Raw genomic sequence first — 21,629 nt, forward strand, 5'->3', positions numbered from 1 at the left:
TTAAAAAACAAAAATGAGCAAGTCATGCGGTAAAGTTTTTTTAAGTTTCATAATATTCGTGCGCAAATCAAAATACCCACTGGTCGACAATGGGTTAATCGTTCTCTGTCCATGGTCGGAAATAATACTCCATTCAATATTCCATAAATCCTATTCTATTCTATTGTTGAATAAGAAAGATCAAGAAAACAATTACTTTCAACATGTTTATTTACTGTTATTAGCTATGGGGTTCAACAGATATTTATGTGTGTTTTGCCTAATTTTCGATATGAATACATAATTCCATTGTTGGTAAGTGGCGGCTGTTAGTCGTTAAACCGCGATTTTGTTCAATTTGCTAAGATTATTTCCCCTGTTTACGCTTAATGATCTCTTCTTTGAGCGTCCTAATGCGATCGCGTTCCGAACGTAGACTCTCCGCCTGGCCTCGCAGGTCGCTGGTGAAATCCGTAAACATATTTAGCATGGAATTGAGCAGCTCCGCGTTGTCAGGAGCAGCAGCGGTGCGACCTGGCTCTTCCGTCTCTGCCGCCACTTGGACTTGACTGCTGGCATTTGATGTGCTTGTCGTCTGTCTGCTGCTCTGACTTGAGCTACTCGAGGTACTTGAGGTCTGCACAGATTCCCTGGTGGACACATGCTGCTCGATCAGCTTTGTGGTGTCGACCATGTGCTGGACTCGCTTGAATTGAGCCTTTAGGTTGGCAATCTCATTCAACTTTTCCTGCAGATAGCTAGCTGTTTCTTCTTTGTCCTCATCGCCGTGCTCCTCCTCTTCTTCGACAGCCTGGGCAGAAGTGGCGGCAACTGGTTCCGGGTCGACTGGAGCTGCGATTGGAGTTTCTGCTGAACTGGGCGACGTAGCCAGGGGCTGCTGTTCTTCGCCGCGCCCTGTCTGCCTTAGCTGCTGGCGCTGGGAGTTCAGACGGGTGAGCTCTGCAGCGCGTGTTCTCAAGGTTTCCATTTCCTCCAGCAGCAGACGATGTTCCTCCTGCATCTCATGAAGCTGCCGATTGGAGGCGGCCAGGCGCTTCGAATGATGAATAATATTATTTTTTGTAATCTTTAATATGCAATTACAGCTTACCTCGCTGAGGGCGGCATTTTCCCCATTCGGTGGCCGGTTTAGCTCATTGACCATTATGCAGTATGCAGCTGAATGAAAAGTGTAAGAAATCTTAATCTAAATATTATATCGAGCAGATTGCTAATGTTTTCAATACAAACACAGGCCCACCACGAAGCACAGTCTATAAATAAATTGTTCTTTGTGTCGGATAGACTTTTCGGTTAGAAATGTGTCAATCATTTTTACGCTTTGCTGTTCAAGTGCGGCACTTGTGGGAGGACTCAAGAATGCAGAAATTATGTAAACTTACACAGAGGTTAGTATAACTATAATAGTACACTCCACAAATGTAGAAAATTCTTATTTAAAATGTACAATATACGAGTATGTATGCTGTGTGTATTAATTGTTTTCCTTTCCGTAGAGCGCCGAGCAGTGCACCGAATGATGCCAAAGATCCAACTGACTCGTGCCGAAAATGAAATTCTTTCAAACGATCTTGTCTATAAGTAAAAGTTCGGTCGGTGGCTGGCCCAGGCGGCGAACGTTTCAATCTTGATGTGTGTGGCAGCCAGGAAATTAGGGGCCAATGCACAGAGTAATGAGCAAAACGATATACATATCTTTGATGGGAGAGACACCCCAGAAATCCAAAAAAAAAAAGGCAGCACAGTCAAGAGTCATTGTTTTTGCAGCTAATTAGTATGTCTGCTCCATGGAGAAGACATCGATGGAATGATAAGACAATCAATTGATTGTACTTAACAGAAAAAGCCTTATAAAGGAAGAACTCAACCGGCTGCTGGGCTTATAAGCTGACAATGACTGGAGGTAAGTAGCACCCAAGCTGTAAATAATATTTGATGATGATTCAATTGTTTCGTAGGAAAACGGCTATTGATTCTCGGACTGCTGCTGTGCAGCCAATTTCTGGTGGCTGTAGTAGATGCGGATGTGGATACAACTGCTTTGCAGGCTAGAGAAACTGGGAGCGATAGTGTTCTGTTCACGGGCAACATCAGTCTTTGCGGAAACGTGGCCGACACTGTGTTCCTGCCCTACGTGGGTGACTGCAAAAAATACTACCTCTGTCGGTGTATGTGTGGATCCTCATGATAAATCGGATTCCATGTTGATATTTTTATTTTTATGCCATCCCTTAGATGGAGAGGCCATTGAACTGCAGTGCGAATCGCTTTACCAGTTCGATGCCCCCACCCAGAGCTGCGTGTTCCCCAATCAGACACACTGCTTGCCCACCTGCGAAGACTACACGCTGAGCACCTTCAGCTACGAGCGAACCTGCAACAAGTATGTCCTCTGCTACTATGGGCGTCCGGTTCTGAGGCAGTGCCAGGATGGTCTCCAGTACAATGCCCAGACGGATCGATGCGATTTCCCCCAGAATGTCGACTGCGTGGAGTCCGAGTGCTCCATCTTCTACAATGCCTATCAATTGCACTACGTGCCCAGCAAGGTATCCTGCGAGAAGTATTTCCTCTGCGGCAATGGCGTGCCCAGGGAGCAGAATTGCGCCCAAGGATTGTACTTTAGCAGCACATGCAATTGCTGCGTCTTACCATCAGAGTCGGACTGTCAGGTGGGTTTATTTTGGATGCCTTTTTCTCTCAGGCTAAGTCCCTATGTCCTTGAAGATCCCCTCCCGGAAGAAAATAGTCCAACCGTTCTCCCGACTGGCACCACGGATTGCCGACATGAAGTGCCCCTCTACTGGTGTTCATTTTTATTCGCACGAGTCCCGCAAGGATGCCTACTACTTCTGTGTGGAGGGCCATGGCTTGACCCTGGACTGCTCTCCAGGCCTGTGGTACGATGCCAAGGTACAGGAGTGTCGTGAACCCAATAATATAGAACACTGAGAAAATGCAATTAATAAAATATAATGAAATTTATTCGACAAAGCTGGATACATTTTTTTAAATGTTATTTGCCCCCTCAAACGGACTTTTTTTTGGCTAAAATATTTATAGTCGATTGAAGCATCGTAAAAATGTGGTCTCTATGTGTCTCTATTAATAAATAGTGCGTTGCTGGCCAACCCAAAATACGGAAATTAGAATCCAAAGATATTTTTGAAAGACAATTGCAATTTATTTTCTGTGCTGGGATTCTGCTTAGGCAGTCACGAACTGAGGCTCGCGGCATTCCTCGCGCTTGGCATCGTAGATGAGACCGGGTGTGCAATCCAAGGTGACACCACGTCCATTCAGGCAGTAGTAGTAGGCATCCTGGCGGGTCTGGTGTGCATAAAAGTGAGCATCCTCGGCAGGACATTCGATGCCCGCGATTCGGGGAGGAGCCTTTGCATAGGGCATGATATTGCGCTGCAGTGTCTCCACCTGAAAGATCGCGCATCGCAAGATGTAATATCCTACCAAGATGAAGATGAGCCAGCCATCCACTCACCGTGCAGTTGACCTTCGAGGGGAAGTCACAGCTGGTAGTCGCGGCATTGTATTGGAGGCCGCGCGTGCAGTTCTGCACCTGTGGCAGACCGTCCACACAGACAAAGTACTTGTCGCACAACGACTTGCTGGCTATGTAGACAATGTCATCGGGATTGTTCTGCCTGACGCACAGATTGTCCACGCAATCCACAAACTGCGGGTAGTCGCAGCGATCCGTCTGGGCGTTGTACTGCAGGCCGTCGGAGCACTGCCGTAGGACGGGTGTGCCGTCAAAGCAGAGCACGTACTTGGTACAGGTGCGGTCGTAGCAGAAAGATGTGAGGCCCTTGGCGGGACAGGTGGGCAGGCAACGGACTTCCTCCACAACCACGCACTGCTGATCCTTGGCATCGAAGTAGAAGCCTTGCGGGCACTCGCGAGGCACAGCCACTTCACCTGGAAAGGAGAGTCGTAGACTGCCAGGCGAGGAGGAGTCGTCACAGCGTCACTTACTCATGCACAGGTTGTACTTGCTGCAGTTGCTGATGTGCGGCAGGAACAGATTGCTGACCACACCAGAGCAGATGTTGATGTCGGCTTCAACGGCTCCAAAGCTTCCAATCAGGGCGGCCAATGCCAGTAAGGTCAGGCTGTAGTACATCACTGTTGGAGTTCGAGTTGGTGTTGGTGTAAGTAATAAAGCGTCTCAGTGGTGCATCCCGTACTCACTTGTAGTTCTAGTCTTTCTCTGTCTACTGGTCTACTGCTGGCTTGTCGCGTCGGGCCCTCCATTTATAGGTAGCCCTTTTTGGCAATCAGCTGCTGGCAATGTCTTTGGTTCACTGCGAATTGCAAAACTTATCAGATGAGGATGTGCTGCATGATTGCCAGTTGTAATTAGAATCGCTCGAAACTTGTCTCATTCAAATTCGGTGTGGGCCAGATAAGGGCAACAACAGCCAACAGCCAACAACCAATCTCGAGTAAGTTTCAATGGGGAAACTCCCTAAAAATATCTAGTGCTGTCATCCATTAGGGCAACACGTGTAACGGATATGAATAATTATGTAATTTGCATATCCATTGCCATACAAAGGCGATGCTGGAGTTCCTCTGTAATAGATTCTCAGAGTGATTAAAAAACCCACGAGATACGAGTCGAGTATCTGCAATGAAACATTACAGAAGATACAAATCTGATGGGGCAAGATATTAGTTGTGGTGGCATGTCCTGATCTCTGGCGATAAATCATGAGATAAATGTATGATTCTTGGAACTTTATCTTTGTTTGGCAATGCTTAGCACAGACAAATTGAATGCTCAAATGTTTGTGTGTTGTGTGTTTGTGTTTGGGGAAATTAAAATGTAGTTCTCCTGCGGGAGGCGTGTGCCGTGTGCCGAATTGAGTGGATCGATAAGATGGGCTGGCAAGAACTCATTAGACGACACAACTCTTCGCCACAAGCGTAAAACAAGGCGAATAAAAGTCCACCCTTTTTGGATTGATATAAATTGCATATTTAGTGTGCGATTGAGCAACAGTTGACTAGTGGATCTCGTACTATCCAGGAGTAAGTAGCACTCAGACAGAGTTTTTGTCCGGTGCCCTGAATAGGGCATTCATTTCTGCCTATTCTATCCGCAGTGAAGTGGCTAATGTACTTGGGCTTGCTGGTGCTCCTTTTGCTGATCGACAATGTTTGGGGCGCCGATAACGAAGACCTGGTGGTGGCTCCTTCCCCCAATGATGATCGCGAGGGTGAGGACGATATCTCAATGTATGACATGTACAACAACACCGACATCAATATATGCGCCAACGTTGTTAATGGCACCTACCTGCCGTATATCGGCAACTGTAACTCCTGGATCGAGTGCGAGAGTGAGTGGAAAGAGCAACCGCTTTGTGGGGTGGGGCTTGGGGCTCACCTTCCTCACCGTCTTTGTCACTTCCAGATGAGTCCATTAAGGAAATTGGAAAATGCTTAGGTGCCAACTCTACATTCTTCGACCCGAGGTTTCAGGTGTGCACCTATGAGAGTGAGGCGCAGTGCTTGCCCACCTGCTCTGCAAATTCGCTGAGCAGCTTCTGCTATGACAAAACCTGCACCAAGTATGTCCTCTGCTACTATGGGCGTCCGGTTCTGAGGCAATGCCACGACGGCCTCCAGTACAACAACGTGACGGATCGCTGCGACTTCCCCGAGTACGTGGATTGTGTGGCCAACGATTGCTCGGTTACAGTACAGCCCGACGACATCATTTACCTGAAAAGCAAAGCCAGGTGCGACAAGTACTTCATCTGCTCCAATGGCTGGCCATGGGAGCAGGAGTGCTCGCCCGGTCTCTACTACAATCCCGAGTGCAAGTGCTGTGACTTTGCCAAGAACGTCAACTGTACCGTAAGTTCGTACCGTGATCGGGCTATTGAGAGTCTTCATCTGACACGCGCCTGGCTCGCGTCTCGTCTGTACTTTCAGAATAATGCAGTGGTTCGGAACATTCAGCCCTATTACCGGTCGCCTCTGCGCCGCGCCGACATCGAGTGCCCCTCTGCGGGTGTCCATTTTTATCCGCACAAGTTCCGCCAGGACAACTACTACTACTGTGTGGATGGCCATGGCCTGACCCTGGACTGTACTCCGGGTCTACACTTTGACCCAAAGGTTATGGAGTGCCGCGAGCCGAAGTTCGTTGGCTCCTAAAAATAAACGATGCTAGTTTTTCGCTTTGAATGCCGTGTTGATCCAACACTCTCTTTCCCTCTTCTGGCTTACCTTGTGTTTAACTTACCCTGGTGGAGCATATCCCACTCTGAATGCTTTCAAAGCTCCCAAAGCATTGGCGGTTTAATTTGAATTGATGTCCGCGCAGAAGGCGCATGTTCCGTGCAATGAGGAGAAAAGAGAGAGAGAGAGAGAGAGCTTGCTCCATTCATGCTCTACCGCTGGCCGCTGGCAAAAAACAAAATGAAAGAATAAAAAATCAAGACTCTCAGCAGCAGCAGGCAGCAGTCCCGTCTCTCGTGAAAAGTGAAAACGAAACGCTTCTTGTTTTCTGGCTGCTGCATTCAGAGGCACAGTCGGCTGCGAGTCCTACAGCAGGGCGCGCTTCTAATTCGAGCGACGGGAGGCGCGACCAGACCAGACCAGACCACACCATACACAGCCAAAAGAGCCTTAAGAAATACATTTATTTCGTGGAGTGGAAAGTCAGCAGAAGAGCTTGCAATTGAATACAAAAGTTGCAAGTCGCGTGAGTGAGTGTCCCGTGTGTCCCCTATCTCTGTCTTTGCCTCTGTATCTGTATCTGTCTGTCTGTCTTTCTGTCTGTCTCTGTGTGTGTGTGTGTGTGTATGAGTGAAGAGCATTTTCAAGAGGATATCCATTGCGAGGGTGTGCGTGTGTGTATCGTGTCGGGTCAGTTGAGCGTTCAAGGACTTTTTCCAGTGCTGCGCCAGCAACAACAAAAGCAGCAACAATATGTGTGCAATAATAGCAACAACAACAACAAAAACAACAACGAACGTGACAGAAACGTGCCCATAGGAAAAGGCATTGAAAAGCTCCAAGGAAAATATACAAGTACAAGTACTATATTTGAGAAATATTTCAAGAAAATATTGCAGGTAAAAAAGCGAGCCAACAAATGGCTGACGGATTGACATGCACTTGAAAGCGCCTCCCCCCGCCCCCACCAGCTCCCCCACATGCAGGTGCACACACAGAACACACACACACACACACACACAGCTATACTTACACCTATACCTATACCAGTCTCCCCTTCACAATTCCATTGCATTGCTAGCATTGCTCATACGCAGCGTGTGCCATCAAGTGGGCAGGGATTTTGTTCGTTTTTGTGGCTCTTGTCGAGAAGACACAGCCACAGACATACACACAGACAGACAGACAGACATACATATATACAGACAGCCCGTCAGCCCGTCCTCACATTATTCATCTACCTTTAGCCACTCCAACCACGTCCCGTCCCGTCCCGTATCATACGTACCATGCCATCCCACCCAATTCCACCTCCCAGAGCAATTTGCCTTTGCAAAGTCACTCGAATGAGACAAAATTCACTTCCCGCCAACGAAAAATCGCACAAAAAGAGCGAAAAGTAAAAGGCAGGAACAGCACAGCACAGCACACAAAGGTTAATGGCAAACAACAAACCGAGTCCGAGTGAGAGTAAGGGTGGGAGTGGGAGTGGGAGTTGGATGTGCACACGCTTTAAAGTTAACAACTTCTGTTTTGTGTTGGCCATCTTCATGTGGAGCAGGCTTCGGGGGAAACTCTCAGCATCATGGGAAGGAAAAGGATTTAAGTGTCAGACATTGGATTTGGAATGTCTTTGGCGATGCCTCTTACTCATCCAAGAATTTAAAATGGAATCGTTCACCGCCCAGCGATTCCTCACAATAAACATTTTCAACGATTCGAATATAAATACGAGTATGTATACAATCTCGTACTATATCCATTCAAGATTATCTTTATCACCGACTGGGTGGCTGTGGCTCGATTAATATCAATTTCCGCTATGGTTTGCAATGGTTTTCTGGCAGCTTGCCCAGACAGCAGACGCCCCTGTAGCAGGAGGCTCGTGCCACAACAGCTCTCTATTGCCACACGTCGTTCAGCTGCTTCCGTGGTGTAGTGGCTAAGCGTCCTTCTGCCTGACTGACACGCAGAGAAGGCCCCCGGTTCGGTCCCGGGCGGAAATCTGATATTTTAATATCGTTCATAACCGTAGATTGCGAGTTCGATTCCCGGTATGGGAAGCAGCTGCAGCTATGGTTCCCATTTTATTTTATTTTATTTTTTAGAAAATTCCGCATTTTTATTTGCCACTGTAAAGGAAATAGTTGAAACTCTCCCCCGCCCAAAGGTTAACTTCAGTTGCTCGGGGAGCCCAGGAAATCAAAGTCTATTTAGGGTTTATGTTATTTTAGTGTACATTCAATGGTTGGGCCATTGTTGAGTGTTTCGTATTAGGAAGGTGATCAAATATATACTAGTGCGTAGGCAGGTGTGGACTATCTGCTGAGATAGTGATTGATACGACTATTATGTGGTGTGTATATAAATAGGAACAACAAGTTGCATGGTAGTGCTGGTTCTTTGTCGGGCAATCCAAACCATTCTTATATCCCTCTATGAAAGTCTATCTATATATATAGTCACACTTGGGTTGGTCAACAAAAGTGGCTGCCATTGAGGGCCCCCTCCTAAGGAGCGACACAATGTCAATGTCCGAGTTGAGTTTGCTTCAAGTTCCGCACGAATCTTAACCAAATTGAGCTGAACTTTCGCCCCGCTAGAGCTAGACAACAAAACTAAGTTGTAATCAAACGCCCACGAAAGAGAGGAGGTACTTAGGGCGAGAGCAGAGCAGAGCACAAATCAAGCGGACAAAAATCATTGAACCCGGGACCCGGAGAAGGACATGGACCTGGACACAGATAGAAATGTCAGTGGCGCCAGGCAAGAAACGAAACCGAAATGAACCTATCAAAAGGTTGTCAAAATGTCTCTTTTAAATATGTTTATTTTATTGCCTCGACTCGTGCTTGGTTGGGGTACCCGTTCCCCTACCCGTACTCGTATTTATTTATTTGCACTTTGCTCTGCTCTACACTTGACTCCTCGCCTCTCTCTCCTCCGGCATTGTATTGTATAATTTCGCTCGAGAACTCTCCCAGGACCTACTCCTGCCTCCTGCCTCCTGCTCCTCCTTTAAGACGTTGCTTGACAGGCATTGAACTTTGAACCTTGCCACCGAAGTGAGCAGGAAAGTTCCCACAGTAAAATTTGCTTTATGTTGCGGTGTCTTTTATGGTTCTCGGACCACAGTGCCTACGGAACATGAGTACACATGTACGTATAAATATGTATATGTATATGTGTGTATATCCGTCATTTTGTTTGTACGGGGTGGGTGGGACGCTGCAAGTTGTCTGTGGGATAATTTTAAAAATTTATTTATTTTCTGTTGCTGCTTAAGTGCGATTTCTGCTGTTGTCATCGTTGATTGACTAATGCCATAGGAACCACACACACAAACACACACACCACACACACACACAGAGGACTGTTAGCGACAGTTCAACGAACAGCTAAGCGACCTAAGAATGGGGTATTTAGCCAAGCTGAAAGTTGGTCCAAAGACAGGTCAGGGAAGGGGAAGGGGAACGGGTAGGGGAACGGGTAGGGGAACGGGTAGGGGAACGGGAACCAAGGAACAATCGAAGGAATCATCATAATCCATCTTTGAGTAGTTTGTGAACCTGAAGTTCGTCTTTTCTTTCTTTCGCTTTGCTCAACTTTCCTTGCCACTGTGCAGGTTCCTTTCTAACATCGAACCTTTGGGGGCCCCCCCCCCCCCCCACACACACACACACACCACACACACACACACACACACACACAGTCTGTGTGTTTTGGCGCGCTGGGGCTTTTGTGTCTGTTGTGTTGGTGCTGCCGCTGCCGCTGCTGCTGCCAATGACACGGGAAGTGAAAGCGGCCAATGAATGTGTTGTAGTCGTATTTTTTCGGGCGAGTTCCTTGACCAGGCGGCAGAGAAGTCGACAGCCCAAGCAACCTTTGTTCCTGGAAGCACCTTTAAAAAGGGGAAGCTTGGCAGGGATTCAAACCCCAGGCACAAAGAGGAAATGTCAGACGTGCCAGGGAGAGAGCGAGACTGTGGCAGAAGGGGTGGACACCCCACCTTAACACACACACACACACAGAAGACAAGGGAGAGTGCAGCATCATAAAATACGATGAGCACGTTTCCTGTTTTAGCTTTTTTGGGGGTAGCAGCAGCCTGCGGAGGACACTCTTCCGTCTGCCAGACACAAAGCCAAATGGGCTCAGATGCGCTTTGTGTTTTGTCTGCTGGAAGGGGTTTGTTTCCTCCGCACCGCAGCTTGAACTTCAAATAAGTTTGCAGCACTCAATGCCAACATTTACTCCTTTTACGATGCCTCTAAAGTAAACGATATAGGAAATAAAAGACAACACTCCCATGGTGTTACACTGAGAGAACACACAACAAGATAACTAATAATTCCTGTAAATGCGATTTCCTTTCTTTGCAGTTGAATCGTTCCGCCCCCAGCAACTGCTGCATTTGCTGCGCTCTTCCTGCTCGTGGACATGCATTTCTGGATAGACAAACGCTCGCAGCAATGCGGCTTCGGACGCTCTCGTGTGGCTGCCTCCCTCTCCCATGCCGGGAACGGGCTCAGCTATGGCCATCCGCCCAGGCGCGCCAAGTCCTCCAGCTGCAGCACCATGCCGCCCGTGCACAGATCCCTGCCACAGACGCCCTATGACTGCCATCAGCCGGGGACCAGTCGCCAGTCACAATCCCAATCCCACTCCCAATCCCAATTACAATCCCAGTCGCAGTCGCAGTCCCACTCACAGTATGCCAACAACAATTCGCTGCATGGCCAGCAGCAGCTCCAGCAGCAGCAGCAGCATCAGCAGCAGATGATGCAGCAACATTCCACCAACAACAACAACGTAAACAGCAGCCAGGTGGCTGCCACGGGAACTCCAACTGCCAGCAATAACATGTAATGTACCAACCATGAGAATAATCGAGTATATTTGAGAAGTAGACCGTAGATTATGATCGGTCTTGGCGGTAACCTTTCCCTGAGCAGCCTTTTGCCAGACGCTGCCAGCAACTGTCTGTGGGGGTTTCTTGAACGATTCCATTATATTCAAAAAATGTCCCCTGCTTTGTATCTTTTCAACCAAATACTCAAAATTAATTTGGATCGAATCTTAACCGGTTCTACGCTGCTTAAATAATATATTGTGTCACCCCAAGATGTTTATCGGACCGAAATCAACACCGATTCATAGAGAATATATTCGAATTAGGTCCCCCCCATAACGCACTCAAATAACGCTCAGCAGCTATACGTATACGTAACGTAACACGTTTAAATTACTGTTTAAAATACATTCAAGTCAGTTAAATTTGTGACCTTTTCTAATATACAAATGTACTCCATGTGCAGCACAAACAACAACGCCAGTGGAACTGCTGCCGCGGCGGCGGTACTCACCGGAAGTGGCACCATCGTGCCACTGGTGGCGCGTAGTTCGCGCTACCATCCCAGGACGCAGCAGCAGACGCAGCACCAGTACAGCTATCACCATCCACAATTTGGGAACATGGTGCCAGTCAGACACCACGATACACATCAGCAGCAGCAGCAGCAACTGTTGCAACAGCAGCAACATTCCGGCGTCTATGCGTGAGTATTCCAGATAGTCCAAGACTAATCTTTTCCCAGACTATAACAATCCAATCCTCTTCCTTCGCAGCGATGATGCATACAGCGCCTATCACCATAATCCCCATCAACAGCAGCAGCAACAGCAGCACCAGCAGCACCAGCAGCAACAGCATCACCATCATCAGCACAGCAGCAGCAGCAGTCACTCCCACAATCATAGACAATCGGGCGCCTATGCCACGCCGCGTCGCCACAACTCCAGCAGCAGCATGAGGCAGCCAGCAGCAGCTGCCACATCCGTCTTAGCACCGGCACCAGTGGCCACTGCTCCCGCAACATCCGCCCAGACGACGCACAGCAACCAGTTGCAGCAGCAGCATCATGCCCTCCTGCAGCACGCAGACTCCCAGCTGCTGCCCAGCCACCTGAAGTGCGGCATGTGCGCCTCCCTGGTGCTGGCGTCCGTCTTTGTGGCGGGCACCAAGTTCTACTTCGATCACCAGGGCACCGGTCTGGAGGTGCTGATCTTCTGCGCCTTCTCGGCCACCTTCTTTCTGGCCGCCTGCATGGTCAGCCTGTGCCGCATACCCAAGGGACTGCTGTCGGGCCGTGGCGGGGCCAGGGCAACGGTGTGCCACAGTCGCGGTGTGAACGCGGCCATGTCAGGAGCGAGTGCGTCGGCGGCGGCCAGCTGCCTGTTGGAGATGAGCGATGTGCGGTATCTGGAGGAGCGGCAGGTGACCACTGGGAGTGCGGCGACGGCCGGTCCACCGCCCTACCATATAGCGATCCTGTTGCCGGAGCAGACGGCCGCAATGGGCAAGCAGATGCCGCTGGATGAGTCGCCGCCGCCGTCCTACGACAAGATTCTAGTGTAGGCGTAGGGTAGCGCTAGGGCTTTGGATTTCGGAGGGAGGAATTGAGCCTCAGTTTGAGTTCGCGGCCCGAACCCTGAACCCCTGAACCCCCAGACCTGAACCCCAATCCCCCCCCCATGCCAAGTATTTTTGCTCAGTATTTTTCTAAAATCCCCTTTATATAAACATATACATATATATATATATACATATATCAGATATACATACATATACTTATTTATGGATATGTACTTTTAAGCTCCGACTAATATTTTTACACTTTGACACTTTCTAAATCCCGTACTAGGACCCGACTCTGACCCCGAACAAACACAAACACACACAAACACACACACAAACACACACACACACACACTCTTTCGACCCAAAGATGTCTTCTTCTACTGTCATTTTTGTTCTGTGATATGCTCAAGAAATCAAGCTATAGCGATCGAAGAGATCAAAGTACCACATACATATATACATACATATATATATATATATCTTTATAACCCTTAGCCACGAAACACGAAACACGAAACACGAAACAAGCAACAAACCAAAGCAACGACAAGAGAAATTAGAAATACTCGTAGCAGGTGCCGTAGATACTTACACATCAAGCAGCAGCAACAGCAGCAGCAGCAGCAGCAGCTGCAGCTGCAGCAGCAGTATTAGTAGGACTTTAAGTAATTAATTAATCAAATAAATAAATCAAATTAATCAAATATGGACAGAGTGTGCTTGTGGCACTGCTTGGAGAGAACTAGTACTAGAGAAAGTGAGCATTTTACGATTCAAAATTCATTCAAATTGCGCGCCATCGCGCCATCGCGCCATCGCGCCATAACATAAGGGCGAAAACATAACATAAGAAGAATTGAATTGAATTTTGCATGCTGTGGCGCCATCTGTCATTCGTGTTTAGCGGCTTGTGGTGAACTTACCGATTTGAATTTTGTGGTGAATTGCCCGTTTTGAATTTCGTTATCTCTTGCTGATTTACTTTGCAGAAAAAGTCATTGCACGGCCTTGACACATATTTCGGAGATAAAGAGACATCAATTGCTGAAATTGTTGTGCAAGATAAGAGAGGTACAAGAGCAGCCATCCATTTGGACCTTGAACATGTGCCATAAAAGGCCCAGACGATTGGCAATTTCCATCATCCACAAGCAAAGAACACACTTCAATATGTTTACCAAAGTCTCGACTCTGCTCTGCCTGCTGCTCCTGGCTGGAGCTCTGACTTTGAGCCAGGGGGAGGAGTTCCCGCAGTGTGCGAATGTGGAGCCCCAAACCTTTGTGATGGCCATCGAAGACTGCGCCTCGTACATCTACTGCAATGGGGAGGACTCCTTCAGGGACAGCTGTCCGGATCAGACCTACTTCGACGACCAGGCCCAGGAGTGTGCCTTTGACGATGCAGGATTCTGCCTCAGGGGAGCTGCCATTGCATTGGAGGAAACTGAACCAGCAGAGAGCACTCCAGAGCAGATGCTCCCAACTATTACGCCGCCTACTGGTGCGCCTGAGAGTAATCCGTCGCCTGATGCACCGGCAACCTCTGCTCCTGCAGGACGTCCGCATTGCGACTCCTCCAGCGATAGCTTGCATCCCCATCCGCAACGCTGCGAGTACTACTACCGATGCCTCAGCGGCTACCTGACAATCGTGCGCTGTCCCTACAACTATGCATGGGACTATCCCAAGCAGCAGTGCCAGCCCCTGTCGCAGGCTCAGTGCTACAGCCTACTATAGATCTATGGACTGTGGGTTCTAAGGGGCAATGGGTATTAGGGACAGTTTCTTTTCTGGTGTTTGCAGCCTCCAAGCTGGGGCGCTGCTAGCCCAAATAGAGGAGCCCAGATGACAATAATAAATAAGTATTTGTGGCATTTTAATGAATTGAAAAAGTGCATAATGAAGGTGCTTGCTGGGCGCTGGCTGGCTGCTGGGTTGGCTGCTCCCTCCACACCCTCCACGTCTCCATCTAGCGGTTCCATTTGTATTTGTCAGGCATAATTCAAATCCACTTCGCAGGTACGAAATGTATTTTCGTATCGCCGTACCCGTACCCGTACCCGTGCCATTGCGAGACGAGAGGCGGTGTCGTCTGCTGTCGCCGCTTCCACATTTTATTGCAAATTAATAATGCACACGAGGATGGGGCATGTGTGTTGTTGTTGTTGCTGGTTTTGGGGCATGTGTCAATTGTGTCTAGAGGAGAACTGGCCACAGCTCCTGCCTCGGATGCGGATGCGCTTGGGATAGGGGAAGGGGATAGCGGAGGGGGGGCACAGGAGCTCACATGATGATGATTTCCAACCAACAAATGTTTTGATTAACTAACTGCTGGGGGCAGCCAATTAATTTGGCCAAGAGGCGCGATCGCGAGTACAAAACTGCTCAGATTTCTCTTTTCTCTGGCGCTGCGCTGCTCTGTCTCCTCATTAATTAAAGAACATGGAATCGGGCGACAAACTGCGACAACGACAGCACACCAGAGAGGAGAGCCAGTCAGATTCAAATTCAAATGGACTAAACAAATGGCAGCACAGAGGCGCAGAGGAACATTTGTGCCAGCAGCAGCAGCAATAGAAACAGCAACAGCAACAACCAGAGCAAAAGCCAGAGCATAGCCAGAGCCCAGAGCCAGAGGAAAATTGTGAAGAGATGGACATTCGAAAAATAGAAAAATCTCCAACTAAAACCGAAAGAATTGAAACATTTTCGGATTTTTTCATTTCAGATGCGAGCAGCAAACGGTTAACAAAGGTGCGCAGCGCGACAGATTCGTCGCCTTTCGAATCGGAAAGGGAAAATTCGTAACGGGCGCGAAAAGTGTCGTCGCCAAAGGGGGGGCCATGGGGCATGTGGCATTGCTACAACAACAAGAATGTGAAGGATTCTTTTTGCTGAAATAGAACGAACCAATAACTGAGCTGAGGCAAATAAATTGTGCAACAAGAAAAAACGTATGGAAAAGAGTGTCGAAATTCCATTGGATTGGGGGAAAAAACTGCGAAGAGTATTTCGGCATAATAAAAAACCTCGAGCAATAAAAATCACACTAGATAAAGGCGATGAGTAACACTTTAATTGATAGCTGCCACGAGCGAGTCCATTGATATAATAAAACTCAACCTGCAAAGAGGACAGCTTCGACACCGACATGAGGGTAGGGTTCCTTGGACCTAGGCCAGAGCTCTCTATTATTAGCCATCCCCCCAGGGACAGTGCTGGGCCGCTGCTGGATTACGCGTGAATCACACACAGGCACATACAACATACATACGTGCACGAGTATATGTGGATCAGCGAATTCTATAATATACGATTTAAATACCTAACAAAAAAGTGGACAAAATTTATGTGCGCCCCATTTCATGGAACAAATGAAAGTTAAAGAGCAACAAAAACAGCAGCGAAATGAGCCTGGGAATGTTCTTTCGCTTTAATGTTGTTCATTTTTGCTGGCTGGGGAGGCGGTGGTGGCTGCGGAGGTGGAGGGACAGCAGTCAGCGAGGCGGATGAGTGATTATGTGTAAAATATTACGCATCAACAGAACTGAACCAACCGGTGAGGAGATCTCCGAAGAGATCGAAGCGATTTCGAGGTAAAGTGGAATGAAATCTCTGACGATGGCAATGGGAATGGAAATGGCGATGGCGATGGCGATTGCGAGACAAAAGGCAGCCCAAGGCACTTGGACAACAAATCAAAATAGACAGCCTGGCGAGAGCGTTTAGCACAGATCTTTATTTTTTGGATGGCTATTTAAAAACTACAACAGCAGCAACAGAAGCAGAAGCAAAAGTAGAATCAGAATCAGAAAAGCCGAGAAAAGGCTAGGAAAACTAATTTCGGAAAATCAAGTAAAAACTGAGCGAAATACCAAAGAGTTACGGAAAAGAAGGCTGGCTGCCTTGCTGCTGCCTTCTGCCTTCTGCCACGACACTTTCTTGTGTGAACGAGCGCCAAAAAGGCCGCACCACCACCACCCCCTTTTGACAGCGCCGCACCCAGCACCCAGCAAACAGCAAACAGCAACCAGCCACCCAGCAACCAGGCATTGTGCCCCATCAGGCATCAGGCATCAGGCAACCTCCACACCATCCATCGTCTCTCAATACTCGTAGAGCAGTGCAGTGCTTAGATGCGATTCGGTCTCATGTGCACACATAATGGAATGAAGAAAATTCCGTCCCGTCCGTCTACAGCAACAGCAAAAGCAACAGCAACACTAACACCAGCAGCAACAATTGCATGCTGGGCTGCCAGAGATGTGGACACCAATACGGACACGGGCACGGACACAGACTCGGACACGGACACGGACTTGTCACTTTGGGTTGTTTTTCGGTGGAGGGGGGGGGAGGGGGGGGTGAGAGCCTCCAATGGATTGCAGTGCAGCATAGAACGAGGCAAAAGAGATCTTAAAAATAGCCCTCGGACAAAAGTCTGATGAGATCTGATTGTAGTGGCCACTACCCCAGCCCCATCCCATCCCCATCCCCATCCCATCTAGCATACCCAGATCCGAACAATGGAAATTGCCAAATTTATAGTGCACCCAGAAACCCACAAAAGCAACAACCAACCAACCAACCAACCGACAACCAACCAGAGCAGTCCCAGACCAGGCCAGGCCAGCCCAGCCAAGAAAACTTATTTTATTTAAATAAATTGAATTTAATTGCCAGCAGGCAAAACACGAAACAATCTCTTAGGTGCTGTGTGTGCGTGTGAGTTTTTATTGTAATTTAGATTCGTCAACTGTGCGATGCGACGCGACGCGACGCGACACTCTCTCCCTCTCCGTCAATGGCATCCGTGATGCCTGGGTGATTGTTTTCTTGCCCAACAATGCGCTGACAGATATAAATTGTGGGGAATATGTAGATTCATATCCATGTATATCTGTGTTAGAGACAGATGGATCATATTAAGGCATATCCTTCCACTGCCTAGACAGATAAAAAAGGAAATTAAATGGAAAGGGAAAGGGAAAAGAACATCCAAATCGATAGAGTAAATTTAGGATTATCCATCCATCCATTCCAGATAGAAACGGTGCCTTGCCCGAATCCCCTTGGCATGCCGCGGCGTATGAGTAATAAACCAACTGCTACGACATAGTACGTATACGCCGCGTGGTGCTCGGGTGGGCCTATTAAAAAGCAACGAAATAAAACGAAAAGCCAAATATTGTATGGCGGAATGAAACGACACGAAAAGTGTGTGACAAAATGTTCAATAAATAAACAAGCCAAAAGGCAAACAAACAAACAAATTATGAGAGGCGCAAAAACAAAAACTGAGTGAAAAGCGAGTGGGCAACGATGAGCAGTGGCGAAGATTACCACCCCTCATCATGCATATGAATGAAAGAGTAATTGCTATACATTAGAGACTAATGAATGAACTTCTCCCCCCCTCTTGCAGCGGACCTACATATGTGATCCACACCAGATGAATTATGGAACATGTAAATACCACAAATGCAAGACTGCACCACCAACAGCACCAGCAACAGCAGCAGCATCTGCAACTGCAGCAGCACCAGTTCGAGCAGCATCAGCAGCACAATGATAACCAGCAGCAGTTCTGCCTCAGGTGGCACAATCATCAGGTAAGCGGAAGTCCCGAAGCTACCAGTACCAGTAGAGCTGGCAAAGGATCATTTGAAGATTTCTGGGCACTAAAATAGATGCAACAGCTATGAATATGGATTCCTTCTTTGGCAATTTCTTTAAAGCTCGTTTAGTTTTGATCTTATCGCGTCCTTTAACTCAGTCAGAACATTGTCCAATGCCTGCAAGTAAAGGAAATTGAATACTAATTGACTCTTTCAATGAGAAATGCCAGTGCTACCCTCTCTGTCTCTCTCTCCGCTGTATTATCTGGGGGCTTAGCGACGCTCATAAAAACTGGACTGGACATCGTTCGGTATGGTCTGGTCTGGTCTGGTCTGGCGAACGAAATGTCACCCCATCTATATATAGAGGAACCATCCATCCAAAAACACACACACCACACCACACCCCGCCCGATCCACATACAGATTCACACATAGTTTTCCGCATTTTCATATAGTGACAATTTTGTGTTGTCGATGTTTACTACAGCAGCAGCAGCAGCAGCAGCAGCCCAAAGGCTGTCCAAAATAGCAGCGCTAGGAAAAAGATGCTGGGTTGGTGGAGGGGGGTGAGGGCTGGTGCGGGGAAAATGTCAAATAAATGAAAAGCTTCGGGGTACAATTGCCAAAATCCAAAGAATTTGCAGCCAGCGTAAATCTAAAAGTTAGACTGCATCGAATGCAGATGCAGATGCACAAATCCTCTCCCTAGAGGCAGATTCGTCTGTCTGCCTGCCCTGGGCAAGTGTATTTTTATGATTTTGTGACCCAGTTGCTGCTCTCCATCTCTCTGGATGGCTGATGATCTCTTCCAGACCAGTTTGCTGAGCACTCTGCCCGTGCTGCTGGACCAGTCGCAGCTGACGGATGTGACCATTTCGGCGGAGGGACGGCAACTGCGCGCCCACCGGGTGGTGCTGAGTGCCTGCAGCAGCTTCTTCATGGACATATTCAGGGCCCTGGAGGCCAGCAATCACCCGGTGATCATCATACCCGGCGCCAGCTTCGGGGCCATTGTGTCGCTGCTCACGTTCATGTACTCCGGAGAGGTGAACGTGTACGAGGAGCAGATACCCATGCTCCTCAATCTGGCCGAGACGCTGGGCATCAAGGGATTGGCGGATGTCCAGAACAACAATGTGAGTGTGGAGATTCCAAATAAATTCCCGAGTCCCTCTTCTAACATTGACTTGACTCTCCGGCAGCTTCCCAAGACAGCGAAGGGCGCACCCCACTCCTACATGGAGCCACCGCACGAGAAGTCCTCGGAGTTCGAGCATCGTGGCACACCATCGCCGGCCCCTACTCCCACGCATACGCCCACACCCACACCCACCTCCACTCCGAGTCTGCCGCTCCCGCTCCCGCTGCCGCAGCATACCAGCCCCGCTCTAAGCACCCCGCTGCTGGCAAACAAACTGGGATCGGTAGGGGCGGCGGCGGCGGCGGCGGCGGCGGCGGCGACAGGCCCTATGATCGCCACCTCCCCGTTGGAGAACCTGTTCAAGTCGCTGCAGTTCTATCCGAGCCTGCTGCCGCAGCCGCTCAACTTCTCGCAGACGGCGCTGAACAAGACCACGGAGCTTCTGGCCAAGTACCAGCAGCAGTGCCAGCTATACCAGAGCGGGCTGCAGGAGGAGGACGACTGCTTCGGGGCTGCCAAGCGGCTGAAGGGCGACAGTCCGCCGAAAGAAGTCAAGCGGCTGGACAAGATGGGGAAGAGCCTGAAGAGCTCCGCGAGCAACATGAACAGAAGCCCCACCGAGTGCTCGGTCCCCAATCCGATTGTGGCCACCTCACCCATCACTCTCGCGCCCCCGGCCATGGCACACTTCTCGCCCCAGTTGCCGGTGGTCAAGTGCTCCTCCGCCAGCTACTCAAATCCCCTAACTCCCAACCACATGTACACCACCAAGCCTCCGCTATACAGTTGCGCTGTCACGCCCACCGCCGCCCAGCAGGCGGCACAAATGCACCACACCCAGGCAGTCGCCTCGACGCCCTACATCTCGGCAGAGGATCACGCCAAGCTTCAGCTTCACATCGAGCAGTATCAGCGGGAGGCGGCCGCAGCAGCTGCAGCCGGGGGCATGGCTCTGGTCAGCGCCAAGTCGGAGCCGAATCTGCTCTCCCTGAGCGCCGACCGCGAGAAGCAGCTGGCCTCCGCCCCCATCAAGCCGCCGTCCAACTCCAAGCTCTACGCCACCTGCTTCATCTGCCACAAGCAGCTTAGCAACCAATACAATCTGCGCGTTCACCTCGAGACCCACCAGAATGTGCGGTAAGTAGTGTTGGGAGAGGGCTCTCAATTCCAGCTTCGACTTCCCATATTTGTCTGCTCGGTAAATGGAAGACATTTAGAGATTCTGTTCATTGAGCTGTTATTGAAATTTGAGTTGAAAAAACAATTTAAGCTAGAATATAGACTCTTTATTCTTCTCTCCACAGTTACGCCTGCAACGTGTGCTCCCACGTGTCCCGCAGCAAGGATGCCCTGCGCAAGCACGTCAGCTATCGCCATCCTGGTGCGCCGTCGCCCTGCGAGAACGAAGCGCGACGCAAGCGAGTCTCCAAGCTGTCAACTAGCGCGGCCACGCCCACGCCCAGCCACACGATGACCAGTGGCGATATGGTGGGTGGAACAGGACAGGGACAGGGCTCAACGGTATGCCCTGGCGAAACAGTGCCCAGTCCGTACCTCTTTCTGCCCAATCAGTTTCAAATGGCGGCAGCTGCAGCTGCCGTGGCGGAGTCCTCTTCGAGTGCCGGACCCGTCTTGGATTTGGCTCCCGAGGCGCCGCTGGACATCAAAAGCGAACGGGAGCCGGCCGCGGCGAGCAATGGGGAAGCGGGAGACGGCGAAACAAGTGCGCCGGTGGCCACTTAGTGGCGGATATATTCTAATTTCAAATGTTGAAAACGGCTCAAAACGCCGAGCACAAATGCACTCACAAACACACAGACACTGGAAGCACCCACACGCACATGCATATTCATATGGAACTTTTTATCCCCAAACCAACAAACAAAAAACAAAACCAACGTCTTAGACCCGGCTGTGATACTTAGCGCAATTCGTTTTTTCGTCTTCTACACACACACACACACACACGCACTCACACACATACATACTACACTATTTAATTGATTTATTATAATTTATTATTTTAGTACAAATTTATATTTCGTTTGGTTTCGTTGAGCTTTCAGCAGTAAACTGCCACCAACGAGGCTATCAAATTCACAAATTTCACTTCCCCTTTCACTTTTGCTCTCTCTCTCTCTTACGCTCACACACGGACACACTCTCGCACCTACACATTCTAGTAAATTAAGTAAAGTTTTTTATAAATATTGTAATTATACAGCAAAACACACAC

At 48.9% G+C, this 21,629-nt stretch overlaps 7 protein-coding genes across 8 annotated transcripts; 5 read left to right on the forward strand and 2 right to left on the reverse strand.

The window, feature by feature from the left end:
* Positions 1-196: 196 nt before the first annotated feature.
* Positions 197-1,529, reverse strand: LOC111070614 (osteocalcin 2). The gene is made up of 3 exons (XM_022361285.2): positions 1,383-1,529; positions 1,091-1,158; positions 197-1,033 (listed from the first exon to the last, which is right to left on the reverse strand). Exons 2-3 carry the CDS (start codon positions 1,142-1,144, stop codon positions 347-349), a joined length of 741 nt encoding a protein of 246 aa, XP_022216977.2. The 5' UTR covers positions 1,145-1,158; positions 1,383-1,529; the 3' UTR covers positions 197-346.
* Positions 1,530-1,799: 270 nt separating this feature from the next.
* LOC111070611 (probable chitinase 10) lies at positions 1,800-2,992 on the forward strand. The gene is made up of 4 exons (XM_022361283.2): positions 1,800-1,903; positions 1,959-2,168; positions 2,236-2,672; positions 2,728-2,992. The coding sequence occupies exons 1-4, from the start codon at positions 1,894-1,896 to the stop codon at positions 2,950-2,952; spliced, it is 882 nt and encodes a 293-aa protein (XP_022216975.2). The 5' UTR covers positions 1,800-1,893; the 3' UTR covers positions 2,953-2,992.
* Positions 2,993-3,162: 170 nt separating this feature from the next.
* Positions 3,163-4,293, reverse strand: LOC111070613 (protein obstructor-E). Its single transcript, XM_022361284.2, has 4 exons — positions 4,210-4,293; positions 3,994-4,143; positions 3,500-3,936; positions 3,163-3,432 (listed from the first exon to the last, which is right to left on the reverse strand). Coding segments are annotated over exons 1-4 (813 nt in total). The 5' UTR covers positions 4,211-4,293; the 3' UTR covers positions 3,163-3,207.
* A 679-nt stretch (positions 4,294-4,972) lies between these two features.
* On the forward strand, positions 4,973-6,214 carry LOC111070610 (probable chitinase 10). Its single transcript, XM_022361282.2, has 4 exons — positions 4,973-5,052; positions 5,127-5,363; positions 5,438-5,883; positions 5,962-6,214. Coding segments are annotated over exons 1-4 (909 nt in total). The 5' UTR covers positions 4,973-5,051; the 3' UTR covers positions 6,187-6,214.
* A 355-nt stretch (positions 6,215-6,569) lies between these two features.
* LOC111070574 (myb-like protein AA) lies at positions 6,570-13,259 on the forward strand. 2 transcript variants are annotated; one of them, XM_022361233.2, is made up of 4 exons: positions 6,570-6,740; positions 10,593-11,075; positions 11,529-11,768; positions 11,839-13,259. In XM_022361233.2, the coding sequence occupies exons 2-4, from the start codon at positions 10,651-10,653 to the stop codon at positions 12,626-12,628; spliced, it is 1,455 nt and encodes a 484-aa protein (XP_022216925.2). In that variant the 5' UTR covers positions 6,570-6,740; positions 10,593-10,650; the 3' UTR covers positions 12,629-13,259. The 2 variants fall into 2 exon arrangements, with proteins under 2 accessions (XP_022216925.2, XP_022216926.2); XM_022361234.2 differs by lacking the exon at positions 6,570-6,740 and adding an exon at positions 6,780-7,109.
* Positions 13,260-13,787: 528 nt separating this feature from the next.
* LOC111070616 lies at positions 13,788-14,498 on the forward strand. The gene has a single exon (XM_022361288.2). The coding sequence runs from the start codon at positions 13,802-13,804 to the stop codon at positions 14,366-14,368; it is 567 nt and encodes a 188-aa protein (XP_022216980.2). The 5' UTR covers positions 13,788-13,801; the 3' UTR covers positions 14,369-14,498.
* A 769-nt stretch (positions 14,499-15,267) lies between these two features.
* On the forward strand, positions 15,268-21,539 carry LOC111070577. The gene is made up of 5 exons (XM_022361237.2): positions 15,268-15,385; positions 18,057-18,243; positions 19,065-19,388; positions 19,455-20,530; positions 20,698-21,539. The coding sequence occupies exons 2-5, from the start codon at positions 18,091-18,093 to the stop codon at positions 21,134-21,136; spliced, it is 1,992 nt and encodes a 663-aa protein (XP_022216929.2). The 5' UTR covers positions 15,268-15,385; positions 18,057-18,090; the 3' UTR covers positions 21,137-21,539.
* Positions 21,540-21,629: the final 90 nt, after the last annotated feature.

The sequence above is a fragment of the Drosophila obscura genome, unplaced genomic scaffold, assembly GCF_018151105.1.
Source record: "Drosophila obscura isolate BZ-5 IFL unplaced genomic scaffold, ASM1815110v1 contig_170, whole genome shotgun sequence".
Classification (NCBI taxonomy): domain Eukaryota; kingdom Metazoa; phylum Arthropoda; class Insecta; order Diptera; family Drosophilidae; genus Drosophila; species Drosophila obscura.

Coding starts and splice junctions, on each gene's coding strand:
- LOC111070614 (XM_022361285.2), bottom strand. CDS start 1,144: ATGGTCAATGAGCTAAACCGGCCACCGAATGGGGAAAATGCCGCCCTC. Junction 1,034..1,090: donor AAAATGCCGCCCTCAGCGAG/GTAAGCTGTAAT, acceptor CATCATTCGAAG/CGCCTGGCCGCCTCCAATCG.
- LOC111070611 (XM_022361283.2), top strand. Junction 2,169..2,235: donor AAAATACTACCTCTGTCGGT/GTATGTGTGGAT, acceptor GCCATCCCTTAG/ATGGAGAGGCCATTGAACTG. Junction 2,673..2,727: donor CATCAGAGTCGGACTGTCAG/GTGGGTTTATTT, acceptor ATGTCCTTGAAG/ATCCCCTCCCGGAAGAAAAT.
- LOC111070613 (XM_022361284.2), bottom strand. Junction 3,937..3,993: donor CAAGTACAACCTGTGCATGA/GTAAGTGACGCT, acceptor TCTCCTTTCCAG/GTGAAGTGGCTGTGCCTCGC. Junction 3,433..3,499: donor CCTCGAAGGTCAACTGCACG/GTGAGTGGATGG, acceptor GCGATCTTTCAG/GTGGAGACACTGCAGCGCAA.
- LOC111070610 (XM_022361282.2), top strand. Junction 5,364..5,437: donor CTCCTGGATCGAGTGCGAGA/GTGAGTGGAAAG, acceptor TGTCACTTCCAG/ATGAGTCCATTAAGGAAATT. Junction 5,884..5,961: donor CCAAGAACGTCAACTGTACC/GTAAGTTCGTAC, acceptor CTGTACTTTCAG/AATAATGCAGTGGTTCGGAA.
- LOC111070574 (XM_022361233.2), top strand. CDS start 10,651: ATGCATTTCTGGATAGACAAACGCTCGCAGCAATGCGGCTTCGGACGC. Junction 11,076..11,528: donor CCAACTGCCAGCAATAACAT/GTAATGTACCAA, acceptor CTCCATGTGCAG/CACAAACAACAACGCCAGTG. Junction 11,769..11,838: donor CAACATTCCGGCGTCTATGC/GTGAGTATTCCA, acceptor CTTCCTTCGCAG/CGATGATGCATACAGCGCCT.
- LOC111070616 (XM_022361288.2), top strand. CDS start 13,802: ATGTTTACCAAAGTCTCGACTCTGCTCTGCCTGCTGCTCCTGGCTGGA.
- LOC111070577 (XM_022361237.2), top strand. CDS start 18,091: ATGGAACATGTAAATACCACAAATGCAAGACTGCACCACCAACAGCAC. Junction 18,244..19,064: donor TCAGGTGGCACAATCATCAG/GTAAGCGGAAGT, acceptor GATCTCTTCCAG/ACCAGTTTGCTGAGCACTCT. Junction 19,389..19,454: donor CGGATGTCCAGAACAACAAT/GTGAGTGTGGAG, acceptor ACTCTCCGGCAG/CTTCCCAAGACAGCGAAGGG.